We start from the raw sequence: 18,700 nt of genomic DNA, 5'->3' as shown, positions 1-18,700 counted from the left end.
AGATTTACCAGCACCTGAAGGTCCCATAATTGCTATGAGTTGACTGCCCAGAAATTTTCCGCAAACATTATGCAAAATTTCTTTTTTACCTGTAATCAGAATAAGAATGAAATAATTTTAACTCTTTTAAAATACATTCTGCACTTATTATAAAATATTAATAAATTGACTTCACTGTCTATTCGCAAGTGAAAAAAAACTTGTCTTAAAAGGGCCTGAAATGGCCAGACTATGTTCAGTTAAGAGCATCGAACCGGTCGGAATCGGAACTTGTTAGTATACAATTATGCAACCAATTTTTAACTGACTACTTATGAAAATATAAAACTAATCGATTGGTAGTCAGTCCATTAAAGTTTGAGTTAATAAATAACTTGTTTTAAAGTTTTGATAATTATCTACAAAATTTGTAAGTAACAAAGTCTCTTCAGAACATGAACTCTAAACGTTTTGTATGTAAATACAAATGAAATTGAGAATGTTAGTAAAAAACGAAAGTAAGAAGAAACAAAAAGTAGACCAAAGTTAAATTGAATTTATTTTAAAATACTCGTAATGATCCTTCGCTGACGGTGAATGATGTGCATTTTCCCTAAAATGAAATTTTCCATTCAAGTTGCATGAAGAATGAGACAATTTTAATTATTCGATATTCTTGTTGAAATGATTGCACAGAAATATCGTGCTCTTACTCGTAAAGGCAACTGGGATTCTATGTTTGTGTATTATAACATGAAATGTCTTTCGTGATTTTACGTTTTTATTCAACTCCTTTAAAGATTAAGTTGCTACCACTGAATTGTGACTAACGTAGGTTATATTTACGAGTCTTACGAGATCTGTTTAGGAATTACTCTTAACAATTTATATTTATAATTCCTCTTTCCGGCCTTGTCCGTTGCAATATTACGATTCATTCTCTTAACCCGACTTGCTCTGTCTTTTGCAAATACTATGCTTGTGCGCTTTTTACAAGCAAATTGTCAATACTAAATGTTTATTGTGACACTTCTGGTACGCGATTGAAGTAGATCCATATATGTGCTTTGACTCAAGGACGAACTCTGTTGAAAATGGTTTGGATCGGTCCATTAGTCCATTTTTCCAACTGCTCCCTACATAATGCCCTATTTTAGAAAGTTTTTGTGTGGAAAATAATTGCAGCTTTAAAAATCTATCGAGAAAAGTCGCTCGTTCGACATTCTAAGTTGGTATGAAAATTTTGATTCGACTGGGGCAAATTTTGAAATCCTACGACAACTGAATCTTCACATAGTAAAAAGGCATAATTTTTAATATTTCGTAGTGAAAATTAGATCCTAATAATAAATAGGCATGCAAATCAATTCTACCGAATTTGGTGTATTTTATGGATACCACCAATAATCGGGCTCCCATGAAAAGTATGCCTTTGCACGAAAATAGTGTGTAACGCTTGTTATATTTTTACCACAGCCAAATTGCCATAACTATATTAGGCGAAGGCTATCTAGGCGTCGGCTTTCCCAACCGCCCACCCCCCCAATTGCATTGTAATTGGTTTTATCATTTCTAGAAACTTGGTTTCTTAGAATATCTGTTAGTTTGCAAACAAAGTTATTTTATGGAATGACGGGTTCAGTAATAATAACACACTTTTTATATGAGTGTATTTTTGAAGTACGGATTATTAATAGTTTATTTAAACACTTGTCCGCGTAAGTCCATTGTCCGTTGTCGTCACTCTTTTGTCAATTGCATAAATTAGTATAAATATTTGGAAATTGGAAAACTTAAAAGACCAACAGGCACAAAAAGTTAATTCATTCAACGTTTTGATACTATATTTAATGGCCTATGACCTTTGCAGCAAGTAATTGTCGACACCATTCGATACCTTGCTCGGCGAACTATAAAGTAATTAAATAGCGAACGCGAAAAATTATATATAACATCATGGGATCATTAATTATTATTATATATTTGCTTTCTTTATTGCGAAAGAGAAAATGTTCAAGGTACATATACAGCTTTTCCTCTGTTTTTCCGAGAAATTGCGGAAATCTTTCAAATGTTGGATATGATTTGAAACATTCAACATATGTGCATATGTACATATTTAGAAGTATTTCAACAAAACCTTAAAGCAGCTCGTTTATCTGCTGCTATGTATCGCAAATTACTTTATTACAAAACAAGTTAAAACATTATAGTCACAAAAGATCGATCGTTAAATATCCGACAACATTTCGCCTAATACAAGTCTTCAATTGTTTTCGTCGTGAACTACGAAAACGCTGTTATATAAAGCAGATATTTGTGGAATTTTAAAAATTATAACAATTTTTCATATTGAAACTCTATGATAATACGGCGTCATGTGGGGAGCAAAAGTTGTTGAACTCAAAGTTGTTAGTGCGTCTAACGAATTCAATCATAATGTTTGGAATTATCCAATTGTCTGGACGTTAAACAAAATTACATAAGCCGACATCATAGGAGAAGACCAACTTCAGTTTTGTTTACCAATTCGTATAATAAAAAAGTTGGATGTATCTCAAGTCTCACAAATTTTTGCAAATATTTACACAAGCCGAACATGCCTTTGTGCATAAAAGTTGGACTTTGAGTAATGAAGGTTAACTATTCACATGACACCTGAGGAAACAGTCGAATAATTATAATTACAGGTTATCTAGTAAAAGCAAAAACGATTATATTTTGCTTATTATCTTTGTAACCGCAATACTGCCGTCAGAGGGAAGTAAAATAAGCATTTTTGGTTGCAGCATAAAATTTCACATCGATTTATTAAAAAATTCATCAAAAAAAAAACGTACGTAGCCAAATCTGCCATATGTTTACAAATATATATTAAATTTTAATGAAAAGCAAGTAAATACACAACGTAGAAAAAGCTGTCTGTTAGCTTATGAAACGCCCAAAATTTAGAAAAACTTAGATGTGTGTGGGTATTTAAAATTAATTTCAAAAAGAGTACAGTGTTTTTTCCAAAGCTTCTCCGAAATCAAGATTAATTTATCAAATTTTTGATGAAATTATTCACTTCATATATATATATATATATATAATAATTGAAGACATTGTTAGTAAATAAATGTAAGAGGTTGTAAAATCGAAACTCCTTCTCTTACCTGCTTGATCTATGTCATATAAAAAACAAAACAGTTTTTATCATTCCATGTCTCCGTCAAAACTTCACTGGTGGCTTAAAATATTTTATATATACACACATGTACTTATATATAATGTATAAACTACTTACTTACATAATGAAAGTAAGTTACAATACTGGATCGAAACTATTGCCACATTTGTTTTAAAAAATATTAGAAAAAAAATCAGTTTATATTAATCACAATAGATCGAGCAGTTCGAGCTATAACTATAGTCATTTGATAATGTGGTTTCCAATCTAAAGGATTTATATACAAACTATGAAAATAGTATAAATATATATATATATATAAATATATATAATGATAGTATAAATATATATAACATATATATATATATATATATATGTATATAATATATGGTATAAATACCAAATAATCAGAAAAAAAATATTTTGTATTTGAAAATCATTTCTTATAAAATTTTCAAGCTCATCGTGTAAGAGGCAAGGCAATAGGTAAAACGCGGTTTACCTCCTTCCATCCAGGAATTTTCTATATTCAAGGCACCTGCTGCGTAGAATGGATGTAATGGATGATATTACGATAAAAATCGCAAATAGTCAGGGCTTGATTGCTTGGAAGTTAAAAATGCGTCGTTAAATAACGTCATTCAGACAAAACAAATCGAAATTTCATGAAAAAACTGCCCTGATTGAAATATAAAAGCTATCCCCGTATATGACAATCAAATATCTATTCTTGAACTTTTAGTGGATAGCAACGGACTCGAGTTATTTCTGAAGACGTTGATAACAAATATGATGCAAAGTGTACAATAGGAAGACATAAGCAGAAAAACTCCACTGAACAGACAAGTCCTTGCATTGCTAAAGAGATTGCTTGGATTCCCTTTGGTTACAGAATAAAACTCGATGAAAAGTGTATTGCTTTATAATTTGACAACTGGGATGAAAGTGAGGAAATATATGCCGTAAATTGTTGCGTGCAAAGATGTTCAGCTTTGCAGAGTATTATATAATAATATCCGTTGTTGCTGTCCAGACAATGCGGATCGCAAACAATTGAGGGAATTTGGCAAGTATCACGCACATTAGTTAGCTCAAGAGAATTTACCAAATTATGTTAATAAACAACGTTTTGCGGTGAGGTTGCCTTGACAGCTTTCTACGGATAGGAATGCAACGCTGTTGGAAAATTCACTATAAGTGATTCCAGAAAATTATTCTTCACTGAAAGTAAGTATATTATCGGTTAAGACAATCGTTCTTTGCTTTTCGTTCAATTGACCCATGTGTAATAGTTGTTTACCAATCTTAAAAATAAAATAAGTTTCTTTAATACAACAACAAATGCTTTGAGGATGAGGATGGATGACACATTGCCAAAACCTTCAAAGAAGGATTAGCAACTGTATAGTTTTAAGTGTTCCTTTATAAATGAAAGTCCTTTATTACTACTGAAACAATCCGAAAATAATGAATCTGCTATTTCCATGTCGTTTTAAGCGCAAATTGAAAAATATTTTATTAAAAAATTTGCAAATTTCCCAAGCACTCGGCGATATTCGTGAAATTAATAAATTTTACTTATAAGAAAACCTTGAAATATTTGAATAAAGTTCAAATACCTTTCTAATCTCCTCAGCACACGAATATATATATACACATACCATTGATAATTTACATGGGACTAATAACATTTACAAATGAAACTTTGTATTAATTATTTGTCCAATGTCTAATTTTATTTCGATCAATTATTTATTGTAACGTGACGACCGATCTTTTCATTTCATGCAACTTACTTTGCTAATAGCACAAATTTCGAATTTGTATTAATTGAAACGATTGGCTTTTGCTAACAAGAACAAAGGAAAAGATTAAAAGCTCAGTACAATTCAATCTTTCAAGCGTTTCTAAAACTATTAAAGTAAGTTAAGTGATAAAAATTTTCCCAAAAGTATTCTTTCTATTTGTTTTTAAATCTACAATATCCAGAGAAAATTATCGAGCAAATATTCTTAATATTAGTTTGGGGAAAAAGAAATCCATTATTTTTATATGAACTTCAGGACTTTATTTAACATGCTTCGGATTGTCCGATTTGGGTCAAATATGCACCGTTTTGTTGTATGATTTGTTGCCATGTTAAAGGTAACTTCAAAATGCCTCTTTCATAGAAGTCCTGGTCTCTATTTACAAAAAACTCTTGTAGTCGATTTTCACAATCCTCCCTAGATTCCAATACCAAAATTGCACATAATTGGCTGTTACAGTATCGGAACCATAAACACCATTCACAATTTCAGCCGCCTGGCTTGCATTTTCGCCTTTGTCAAAGAAAAACTGTAAAATGTACCGAATTTTCTCTTTGTTCACTTCCATTTTTAACACGCTGTAACTCACAACTGAATGCACCAAACAAAAAAATAATTTTTTTTACTGCGAAATGTACAGTATGTAAATGTACAGTATCGGAAATTGTTTGATCGATACTTTACGAGAAATCTATCAGTGCAGCCATCTACCGAAAAAATAATGGATTTCTTTTTCCCCAAACTAATATATTAGCAAAACCCACAAATAATGCCGCCGGAACCCCAATCTCAAAGAAAATACGAGAAAAACGAGAATGTCTCGAGCGATCCATTTGAGTAGTAAACTTAGTCAACTTGGTGCAGTTTAAAAACTGAGATGATGGGAGAAACAAATCCGAGAAATCTAAAGCACCTTACAAAAGCCTTTCTTACTTTCGTTTTCTTTTTAAATCCACAAAGAGAATATATATAACACTGTTGTATCTTCTTGTGGATCGTGTTGTTATTATTCTTATTTTAACAAACCAATCAACTTATTATCGATATCTTAATCGTTGTTTAATCAACCAATGAAATATTTAGAAAACCTACCGTCACTATTACTAATATTCAATATTTTTCTTCTTTTAATCTTTTTTTTTTATTATTACTTATTGCTTTCGAAAATAAAATGTTGTCTTAATCTTATCGGCAATGTATGCGTTAGGAAATTTGTGAAAATTTTATTCAAACGATTCGAATCATTTTTGTGAATGTCATCTGAATGCTAGATTAGTAAATAGTACTATGCCTCAAGGCTAAACTAATTCAGTTCCTTTGTCTGTCCGTTCTAGCGAAAACGCTACAGCTTCTGTAAACCTTTGAATATATTGTTGTTACGTGAAATCAAAAACAAAGTTATACTATCTTTGATAAGTGTCATCTTAAACGCGTACACAAAGTTTGTAAACCGTTTTGCTGGATTTTGTTTTTTACAATAAACTAATATAGTCCTGGGAATTATATACGTAAAAGGCTTTAATTCAAAATCTCTTGTAGATAGAACCCTTTTTTGGTCGGCTAAAGTTTCGAAATGATCCTGATATATACATGGTCCTTATTTTGAATTAATATCTGCTACGGACTGACTGTATTCCTAAGTGTGGATGTGGTTACGAGTGGTTTACGGCCACTTTCAAACTGTATATAGTCGCGTCGAAGTATATACAGTAAGCTTCTGCTCTCACATAAGTGTAAAATTCAAAGTCAATTATTCTGCTTGTATGCAGGTAAGACTTGCGCTAAAGCGTTTACGATTGCGAAAACGGAGACAAAACGACAGCTTTAAAAATATCATCGCATGATCTAGCAAGAACTACTTTCTTCATCTTTTTCTTCTTTTTATCAAATACCAAAAATTACACCTTGAGGCCTTACATAATGCTTTTCGGGGAGACGACCATAAAAATAGGCATATTAAGTCCAAACTCAATAGTAAATTTATATGTTAAAGTAATATTGCAGTTCAATTTTCAAACAGTGGCCCGATCGTGCATAAATTTTTACACGTTAACAAACAAAACATGAATTTTTTTTGTCATAGTTCGGTTCTCTCAAAACAGACCTTCATATGCAGTGTCATGGTAAAAACCGTCCAATTTATCTTAATTAGCATTCGCTCTTGTGCTAAAACTTTCAAAATATCTCGAAAACGGTCATCTGTAGATTGCACCGAAAAATGCATGGACAGATTTAAATCGGTTTCGAAAATGATTCGAAATTGATGGGTAGAAAAGTAAACCAATTTGTCTCAACAACTTTTCGATGTTGCGTACGAAACTTACCATACCTTTACCACAGAACGTGTGGGGTATAATGGTATGGCCTTGAATAGCCCAACAAATCAAATATTTAGTAGAATTATTTTGTAGGATCATCTAAACGTATGTAATAGAAGCGAATCTAAACGTTTCGCAAATTTAACCCCTATTGACGTGACCTCAAGTCAATGAATGCAAATTGCCAAGCGAACATAATTTTCTTATTTATTTTACAATAAAATGTAATATCATCCAGGAGGGAAATGCTTTTTTGCGAAACCAATATTAGCAAATATTATTTTAATTAACATTACAAATCGTCATTAATTGTACTTGACTTACCTTTTCTAAAGCCCAAATTCACTGTTAATGATAAATTTTTAAATTCCAAGTCAACGGGCTCACGGCAAGGTAAATTCGAGAAAGGGTTAATCTCGTCATCGTTAGAATCATTAGATTTATTGATTGTATGCCCATTTGTTCTAGTTGCCAATTGTGCCGTATGATTAGTGGATGATCCATTAAGCGAGGTATGTATGCCGTTTGTGTAACTTTTACCATTTGAAGTCGATAAATGCAGAGTAGTTGAATTATAAACGGTTTGAGTTGGTGGGTTTGTATCGTTGCTCAACATTTCAATGCCTACGCCTATTGTTGCCGTTGCAGGCGTAATACCTGCGAAGAATTCTTCTCTGGCCGTCAACATTTGCTCAAGTTTATGTAACGTTCAAATATCAATTTACAAAATCGCTTATCACGGCTTTATTTTACCTGATCTGGAATATAAATTAAATAAGATTGTAAGTAACCAATGATTTAATGAGTAAACAAATGATGTGTGTCTATTACAAAGTGTTTCCTGCCATTAACGCATCAACGAGTTTTGCTAAAGTAAATGATATGAAATGCTGAAAGCGAAACGAAACTAAAATAATTTACATATAATAATAGCAAACTACGACAAGATTATCATGAAAGACGAATTTTTTCCAGAACTATTAACTAAGTCCAACAGAAGACAATTTAAGCTAAGCTTTCGATGATTGAAGAAGAAATGCAATATTTCAAGTGGTCTACTATATATAGTTTGTATTTTCACACACCCACTATTCGAGTGTGTAATTTCTGTTATTATTAAATATATTGATGTTTCTAAAAAAGCAGGGTTACACATTTTCGGAAATATTTGAATAATACACTCCCATAGGGGCGGTAGTTGTTTTATTGTTACTGCTAGACAAATAACACAAGAAGAATCAACTGAATCAATTTGATTCGACTTTGGATCTCGACCTTTAAGGCCTGCCACAAGAAATTCGTGGTAAAAATCAAATGAAGTGGAATAAAGATTCGGATTTCACGGATTTTGCTATCGCTTACGAACTTCTCAAATAGGTCTCCCTCCTGTGCAATAAATTGAAATCCAAGCAATCTTAGGCAATGACTGAAGAATTTAGATTATGAAAAAATTACGCACGCACTTCCATTGATAGTGGGTTGAAAAAACTACACACCGAAAGGAATCCTTCAAAAATTTAATAAGAAATCTATAGAATACACATCCGCTTAAATATAAATATCAATCAAAATGTTTTCGGCAGCTCTCATGGCTAAGTGCTTACACTTTTCATATATTTATTAACTAAAGATAAGTATTTATGCTAAAGGGAAGTAGTAAATCGTTTAATAATACAAAAGATTGAAAATTGTTTTTCAAAGTTCGCTTCCTTCACGGTTGTGGTTAAAAAGAAATTAAAAAATTGTAATTTACTATTTACGTAAATAACACGTAGTAAAAAACTAGTGAACAAGAAGGAATATCTTTCTCTTAATATTTTGATCTGGGCACCTTACCATTTCCTACGAATTGCTTGGCATCTAGCTAATCTGGCTAATTTCAAATCTTTGTTAGGGCTTCTGCCTTTTTCTTTTAAATTCGTTCTTTTTTTTCGTTTGGTGTCCAAAGAGAAACTGTGGACTAATCAAGTCCATAAAATTGCCAAAATTAGTTCGCATATGTAATACTATGTTCGGAAAATAAGGCGAAGTATATGCAAAGTTTCAATTTTCTGAATATTTGCGACTTTGAACATTTTGAATAATACGTAATCGGCTGAGGCACGAAAATAGAAAATATCTGAACCAATTTAAAATCTCTCACTTAACTAGAATGCATGTTCCTGTATGGTTTTTCTGATAAGGAGAAGATGCAAATATAGTGGCGACTGTTAGAGGTAACATTGCAATGCAAGTAAAATGTTTGTTGAATGTTTGTTCCTATTACAGGAATGGAGGTATCTATATATTCATTTCATAGAAATTTTCTCAACCCCTACAAGGTAGTCTCTGTTGATTCTATGAAGTATGTACATCCTTGATAAATATCAAATTGATATAGATATGTCCGCGTCTGCGGTAAATATTGTTCTAGTTGCAAAAGTTAAGATATGGGCTTCAAATTGGAAATTCTTGTTCGCACATTTATTGTGAACATAAGATAAATCGGAGAAAGAATATATCCACAGTACATCATAAATTGAAAACAGCTCTGTTCTCTAATGCAAAAGAAATTTGAATTGCTTTGCTCATTGCTTGAAAGGATGAAACGGAAAAGGAAGACTTACATGTTCTATAGGTGATTTTGCAATATCTGTACAGTAATGAAAAATGAACCATGCCCATAAAACATTGGTACGATTATTTTAAAATTTTTTAAAGATGAAGTTGTTGGAGGTGGAAGGTGTACGACATTTGACTTCAGGTTAGAATTAACTAAGTTCGCTTCGCAAAACAATGTATTCCCTCTGAGTTCATCTGTGCGATTAATTGAAATAAGCGATTATGAACGTTCCTTTTTCAAAGCAATTAACTGTTTGTAACCCACGACTTAATCTAGTTTTTTTTTTTAAATCTGTTAACTCGAATAGAAATGACTTGGCGAATGTCAATATTAGCATCCAAAGTTGAGATATGACTTTATCATGCAAATGCAGCTAAACGAAATATTGCCGCTTCTTACTTTGTCTAACATTAAGCAGAGATGCTTTTCTTGGGATGCTGTAAAAAACTAGCCTCCAGCGGGTCGCTTAAGTAAACCGTAAAATGGATGTTAAAAAAACAATTTAATCTTCCTTCCAGCATATAATGCACGATTGTGGTATTTATTTAAGCGTACGCTTCAATATATTGTTAGGCATATAAATAGCATTAAGTACGCCTTTATTTTCAGATGTTTATTACATGATAATAAAAATAAAGTAATCACAAATCGACTTGAAGCGAACCTTGGTAACCTCTCGTTACTAGTACTCTTTTTAGTAACCAAATTAAAAATTAGGCGCTTTCAAGTAGAATACTTGAATGGTTGTTGGTTTTTATTAGTTCTTTTCTTGCACCGCAGATGTACTTGTTGGCAAATCTTTCTACCTTTTTTCAATTTGATCCAAGCAATTAAAACAAGGTTACCGGGGTTTACGTTTCAATCCCAATTTTTGGGATTTTGAGAACGCGTTGATTTCCCAACAGTCATACCGCTTGTGAAATGCCCACAATTATATACCTACGTTATATATTGCCTCTTATTACAAACGAAATAATCGAATTTCTCTACGTTGCAAAAAAAAAAAGTCTCATATAATCATTAGCCTCTAAGGGTCAACACATTCGTTTTCATTATGTATTTATTTTAGAAACGGAATAGTTAAAATGAATTGGAAACATCACTAAAGCTTTCATTGTACTTTAAGTACTCTTTAATTGAATATCATTCATTGAGACATATGTTCGTATTTTTACGCTACATGATACCCTGTTTCTGCACTAGTTGTCAAGCGATTTCTTTTACAGATTCCAGAAGGAAGTAATTTCAAAAATTAAAGCAAGATTTCCTCGATTCAAAATAGCTTAAACATACTCCGAAAGTGTTCACTTTTTTTCATATATTAATAATTTGATTTAATACTTTTACTTTATTATTATAGGATATAGGGAAAGCAATAAAAGTATTCGTTAATTAAGCAATTACTTGCTAAGCATATGCATAAATAAAACAAATAAGAAAATTTATATTCGGCTTTGATCGAATCTTTTACACACACCAATAAATTTGCCACAACTTCAAGAGCAATGTGCGTGCAAGAACTTGAAATGTTTTTACCATATTTGAAGGCGAAATCTGCAATTTTGCGATAGGTAGAATATTTATATAGATGAGCATGCGTACTATATTGCGTCCTTTAGGCTTTCTTCTGGACGTTACAAAGGTTTTGACAAAAAAAAAAAAAAAACAATTGTTAATATACTATAACACTGGCTTGGCGCGGAAGCTTTTTTTCCATTTTTGCACAAGTACTGATCCGTAGATCCAGAATCGTAGAAAACGTCAAAGACGGACAGACAGTCCCCGACGTAAGGACCAAAATCTATAAGTCAGTTCAGAGTTTGACGCTAATCAATAGTGCATATAACGGGGGAAATCTCTAAGGCTTCCTTCATGGTGTTGCAAACGTTTTAACAAAATTTATGTGTTCCATCCTTGGATGACGGGCTTACAAATGATTAAAATTGAGTGCATCATATGCAAATGTATATATACACATACTTATGTACGCATAGACGTGTATATGACCACATACAAACATGTGCTACATTGATTTCTATGACGCATTTCTTTTTATATTTTGATTGTACTTGAGTGATATGTCGTATTCGGCTTGTAATATATATAAAATTATATAAATGTATTGAGTTACTGATAAAACTAATCTAATTGGAGGGAGAAGCAATAGCTTGACTTCAGAAGATAAACGTTTATCGAATTATTGACATTAAGGCGTAGAATGTAATCGGTTTAGATTGAATTGATTTAATATTTTATACGCTGTCGAAAAAGTGCATAAATTATAATTCGCTATACTCGATAATCAAAAAATCAACGACGACAGTTAAGCCGCGCTCCACGCGCGCATCTTAAAGATATGTGGCCGAAAAAAGAGCAAAAATATATATTTAAGTAATCGTAATCGTGGACTGATTTTGGGTTTCGATCAGCCGAATTGAAATATTTTTGCACGAAGCTTTAAGACGAGTTAAGTAAACGTTTTTACCTAGTTCAATATTCAGTTTACTCCAAGTTATCGATGAATATATCTAAAAGATTTCTTACAAGTGCATGTACAGAGAAGTGGGAAGGATTGAGCCAACTTCAAAATATGACAACCGCAACGCCTGGTAGATTTTATAGCATCTTATCAAATTCGATAATGAGTTGCTGCCAATTCCAGCAACAAACAATATAGACTAACGTGAGTAGAAGCAGGTGTTGCTCGAACCATTAAGAGTCTCTTTATAGTCAAGCAGTTTGATGTTTGGGTGTTGCAAGGGTCTGGATAAAATTATTTTGTTTATTCCAAATTTCGAGTCATCAACAGTTTTTGTTGCAAATTTCGCCCGTACAAAAAGCGCCAAAAAATTACAATGCAGGACGGTATCGCTTACGATAAATATGAAGTTAGAACGATGATCTCTTTGAAATATTTATTGTTGCGATCTTTTTCTTTATCTTCATTCAATCATGCGATCGATAGCTATCGATGGCTATTAAAAATTCAAAGCTTTTCGAAGTTTATTTTCCATCTCACAAGTTTTCGAGAATGGTAGTATATTGGCTTGCCTTCAAAAGTCATAATACTATACTCTATAGGAAATTCAGATTCTCTAGACTAAGAAGCGTATTCTGAGCACCGTCATGGAGATGCCAGCAACATTTTGTCTTGTAAAAACGATTTGATATTGACAAGTTTTATTGCGACTGGGGCCACGGAATACCAAATTTGATAGAAAATCACAAAAATAAAAAAAAAAAATATCTTGTTTTCATTTATGATTAGTGATAAATAAATGTAGATAGAATAGGCTGTAAACAGTAACGGTTGCTCGTGAAGGTAAAGCTTTCATTGTCCTATTTTAAAACATTTGCTGAAAAAAAGTTTTTATTTACTATAGCTTATTGGCCAACGAGGTTGAAAAACAAATATTACAACAACGAAATATTAAAATATTGAGGCGCGTTCTCATTACATAACGACATCACCGGCGTCCTACCTTCAAGTTTTAACATTAAGATCGATGTGCCAATAACAAAATCAATTTAAAAACCTAACCATATATAACAATCTTTTTGGGCTCTAATATCGTCCGTTCTAATGTGCACTAAACTTGTCGTTTGGTTTGTAACACTCGGAAAAAACAAAAAATCTTTATTTAGTAAGAGGGGGTAAACCGGCTTGGCCTCTTTTTCTCTATGCGTCGGTTCGCCCATACATCCAACCATTATCAATAATTGAAATTCGCGAAACAACGGTTTAAACTTAAAAGAGGAGGTAATCTATGAAAAATGTCCACAATAATTAAACACTTGAAACTTTAAAATGCGAAAACTTTAAAATATTTTTGTTGCAGTAAGTGTGTATTATTCACAAAAATATTCCAATGTTTTCCTTGTCTTCTGTCTCTCCTCTATTAACTTCTGCACTTTATTAAAAATACTTATGAACGACTCCTTTTCGATTTTCTTTGAAAATCGCCATCTACCGAACCAGCGAGACACTGTCTATTTATGTTTGCATTTGCTTAAAGAGAAGGCAATCGAAGATTCATCACAAAACGAATATGGCTTCTTATTATTTTTACAGTTTTGCTTAACAGCCACTTAAAATAGTGATCATTGGATAGTTGGAATTATACTCTACTTTCTAGATTCCTCGTACTGTAAATAGTTAGAGAAAATGAAACACTACACGCTCACGAATGGGTGAAAAAGAATGCAACGATGGGGGAGATCAAAAGAAATTTTGTTGTTTTAATTTCAAGGTATATTTACATCTGATTGGTTAAGCTTAAGAAATGTGCGAAGACTTAAGCTTCGCCGGGAAGAATCTTTCATTGTAAGTGACCCGAAGCTTAATAGCCTTTTCTTTCTTTCGCAGAGATCTTTCTTTCGCAAAGATCTTTCTTTCGCAAAGATCTTTCTTTCGCAAAGATCTTTCTTTCGCAAAGATCTTTCTTTCGCAAAGATCTTTCTTTCGCAAAGATCTTTCTTTCGCAGAGATCGATCTTCACTTTCTGACATTTTAAAAGTTTGTATTCGCATATATTTTTTCGCAATTTATGAAGATTGAGCGGCAAGTTAGTCTAGCAGCGTGCCTTTCGGATTCATGATGAAGTTACATATGGGCGATTGTGGGCGAGCTATGCGTGATCATCAAGTGATCTGTTTTCATATAATCGGTACATCATTTCAATAATAATAGAAAATTAAATAAAACAACTTGTATTGCAGAATTTTGTTAACTAAAAATCCCATTCCCGCTTATCCAAACTACAACTGACGGGTCAACATTTTTCAAAAGAAAGAAGTCAAACTGCATTTCTTCTTCTGTGCTTTCTCTTTCTTAACGGCCTCTTCAATTAAGAAATGATGTAAAAAGAAACATCAATTACTTGATTACTAAGAACACCTGCAAATTAATAATAAATAAAATAATTTAGAGCAGATGATGAAAATTCATTGTGAAAAGATTAATTCTTTTTCGGGCTGATTAAATGTGACACTCGTTCACTACCCAAATGCATTCATTGTTTATTGTTATTTATTAACATTGTGTACCTTGATCTTTTTTCTTTATTTTTTTAATTATTTGTTTTCGCTGTAATTGATTAATAACTAAAAGAAATTATTCTTAATACGCATTCATTTAATAATATATAACACAAAAAGAGAAAGAAATATGCATAATAATATATTTTACTATAGTCAGCGTCTTTACTGCACCATAAGTAATGAGTATCACATGTGCAGTTAAGAGTAAACCGATTTATTTAAGTTTTAAAAAATAAGACAGCAAAGAAATCGATCAACAGCGTTATCACTATTTTCCATGTATGGGTTGGCAAGAAGATACATTCATTACTCACACTTCGAAACTGGTCATTCTATAACATAGACGTATACTGAATGAATTAAAATATTCGATATACATCTTGAGCTTAATAATCTCCACCAGTCTTTTCAAAACGAAGCGTAACTAGCGACGGAAAATTTGTTATTTAGAACAAAACGCTGTAAATATCAGTGTAGTGAGTCAACACTTCCCAAATTAAAGCGAAAATTTGCACAAGAAATTAGTGGAGATGACACGATGTCACGTCTCAATCTACTTTCAAGAAAGTGCACAAACGATACGTCTTTTGTATTGTTTTTTTTTTGGGTACGTCATCAAACTTTATGAAGCTGAACACAACTGCTTAAAAAAATGAATTTCCTCTTTAGAACTACATCGTCTTGCACACCGAAAACATCAACCATCATTCGAACATATCTAGGAGGTGCACTAACAGCTCAGTTTGTTTCTTTTTTTTTCAAGATTAAGCGACGATAAGCCTTCATTATTATCTTGACTTTGCTGATAACACTTTCAGTGAATGATGACAGACGACCGAAACTAGATATGTCTTTAACCACATTGTGATCCCAATTAATTACTTTTTATCGGTCACATTTGATGAAAAATCTGGTTGCTATGAGACTTGTCCAAAGATTACAGATAAGCTTAAAAAACGCACAAAAATTGACATTCATTGTTACCGGAGTAAGTCGTAGACGTCTTTAGAAATATGCGTACTAACTAGGCACCTAATCATTAAACTGAAAATACCCGAAAGCTACGTATGTGTGATGGGGTATTTACGTTTGATCGATTCCCACATCTTTTCATAAAATTTCTTCAAACTGATTTTCTTCTTTTTTTACTTTTTCATTTTCAAGCAAAATCTGAAATCCCGGGTCGGTTTACACGTTTTCGACGCCCCGATAACCGTACAATCTCAACACATAAGTCTCTTACAGGAAACCAGAATACATCGTGTTTAGCGTTCATTTTTTGCATTGCTATGAATGTGGTTTAAGGAATTTCCAAGAGACAACATAGGCAGTACTCTCATCGCAGTGGATATTATTGCCATTTCTCAAAGCGAAAGTCCAATCCGCACGATATCGGATACGATTATCTCGTTGAAGCGTAAGTAAAACATATTGGTTGAACTCTGGATAAATCTTGGTGTGTGCCAAGAACCCAACTTTCCCTAAAAGCGTTAAATGCCAACGTTTAATACAGTGGAAGGTGTTGCCTCAAAGTGGCGAGCGCGAAACAATGTGCTTTAATTTGAGATGATCGGTGACGTATAGTCCTTGCGGAGATATTCCTTTCGAAATAAATCATTTTTCGCGAACGCTTCCAACAACAACTAATATGATTGCGTCGATCGTTAAGGGCAATTGGCCGCATTATACGAAGATTATAAGGCAACATAGGTTGATTTTTCAGCACACGTAACGCTCAATACCATATTGCAAAATCTGTGAAGGAATGCGTAACAGCTTTGAACTGTAAAGTGCTGCAGCATTTATTGACTGTTTGAGAACGATAACGCGTTACCATAAGGAATTATTCCTCGCGAGTGTTGGTTCACAAGACGAAGGGAATTTTCGACACTGTCTTCTGACAAACGGATGAGAGAAGTAATGGCTAACGATGGACTTTTTTTTAATAAAAATTCCATTTCGCAAAAAAAAAAATTTTTCTTAAACCATATTCATGCACACAACATGTACACTTTTTTAAACCAGACAAAAAATGATAAAAATTAATGCAAATAGTTTAAGTCATTGCAGAATTACTTTCTTGCCAAACCTCTACTATCCCACATGCAATTGCACGCCTGCATGTACGGATATCTGCAGAATTATTGTAATTGAAAAGTACGAATTATTTTTATTATTTATATTTAAACACCACTGCTACGCAAACTGAGGTCAACAACAATACTTTGTATAAGGTACAAGTATCTCTTTTTAAAAAATAAATCAAACAAAGGTGTTTTGTTTAATATAAACGACACTGCTCAGTTGATTTTTTTTTAATCATTTGGTCTTCCTTTTTATGCGTTTTATTTATTTATTTTTTGTTTGATTAACTGATGTACGAAATGTGTTACAGATCAGCACTCGAAACTGAATAACTCAACAAGATTTACTTTGACTTAAAAATGGGTCACAAAACTTCGCAGCAAATGCGATGATATATACATATTATATATATATATATATGCAGTAACGCGCTCAAAACCGGTTCAAATCATAATATCGTTTTCTTCTCCAGTTATCTACTGTTACCAAATTTCACCAAAACACAAACCAAAAAGAAAATAAAAACAAAGCTATTAACAATACTCACTACAAATTTTGTGAAAACGGCATAGAATGGCAAAAAAAAAAAAAAAAAAGAAAAATAAATACTTATTTTAAAAAAATTTTGTTTAAAATTTTTCTTTAAATATTTCGTAAAGTTTAGAATTACTTTTAAAGCAACGTTTGCTTTAGATCACTTTTTTAAAATCCTTGATTAAATTTTTGTTTTTTACTTTGTTTATTTCTTTTTTTGGCTTTTACAAGGATTAGAAAAACTTTTTTTCCCCGAATTTAAGCGAAGTATTTCACAAGATGCGATTGATCGTAATGAGAGCGCGTAGCGGATTGAAGGTAAGCCCAGCAACCTTACCGTTGGAGTGTAGTAAACACTTTGTTGATTCTTTGGAAAAATTCAAAACAAAGTAAATTAAACCTAAAAACCCATACTATCACAATTTGATGATGTATTTATTTATTTTTTTTTAAATTTTTTTTATTTATTGAAAGTAATCTGAATAACGTTTGAAATTTGTCTCTGTGTATGTTATTGCTTTTTAGTAATAGTTAGTGATTATTATTATTGCTGTTATAGCTGTTACTACTGCTGCTGCTATTGCTGCTGCATACATATACTTATAGTTATATTTCTTTAATTATTATTTATTTATTTATTTTATTTTTATTTTATTTTTTTTTATATATACATTGTATGGTGTAGTACGCACAACTTATGAATACTTGAGCATATAATAAAAAAAAATACTAACACATTTCTACATATATATAAATATAAATGATAATCGTCAGTTACTTATACGATATTTTATAAAACATGAAAAACGCTTACCGCCAAAGTGCATTGCAATGCACTACACAGCAGACAAACTCAAGAGTCTAGAGTCCATACTTATCGAATTTACAATTCATAAACAATAACAATAAGAACATTTTGTAAATATGTTTTAAATATCGATGAATAATAATACATAGAAATAAATATAAACACTCGTGTGCGTTAACGTGGCTAACTGTTATTTCATACGGTGAACTTTAAAATAACATATATATGTATATATAGCGAAAGTATTCATCAACATTAAAATTTCAGGAAATGTGTAAATAGAATTTCACGTCAGATTATGAATACTACTACGTGTACGAGCGCTTCTTCAAACTTGGCAAATATAACGAGTGCAAA

General features: G+C 32.1%; 1 protein-coding gene across 1 annotated transcript in view; it reads right to left on the bottom strand.

The window, feature by feature from the left end:
* Positions 1-17,588, bottom strand: part of LOC119640385 (ATP-binding cassette sub-family G member 4) — a 24,022-nt gene extending 6,434 nt beyond the window's left edge. Inside the window, 3 exon segments of the mRNA XM_038038371.1 lie at positions 1-89; positions 7,599-8,032; positions 17,549-17,588. Of these exon segments, the coding sequence (XP_037894299.1) occupies positions 1-89; positions 7,599-7,962 (453 nt within the window). The 5' untranslated portion in view covers positions 7,963-8,032; positions 17,549-17,588.
* Positions 17,589-18,700: the final 1,112 nt, after the last annotated feature.

This window comes from Glossina fuscipes, unplaced genomic scaffold (assembly GCF_014805625.2).
Source record: "Glossina fuscipes isolate IAEA_lab_2018 unplaced genomic scaffold, Yale_Gfus_2 121, whole genome shotgun sequence".
NCBI classification, from domain to species: Eukaryota; Metazoa; Arthropoda; class Insecta; order Diptera; family Glossinidae; genus Glossina; species Glossina fuscipes.
The sequence above is the reverse complement of the archived record's forward strand: the minus strand, read 5'-3'. Positions and strand labels throughout refer to the sequence as shown.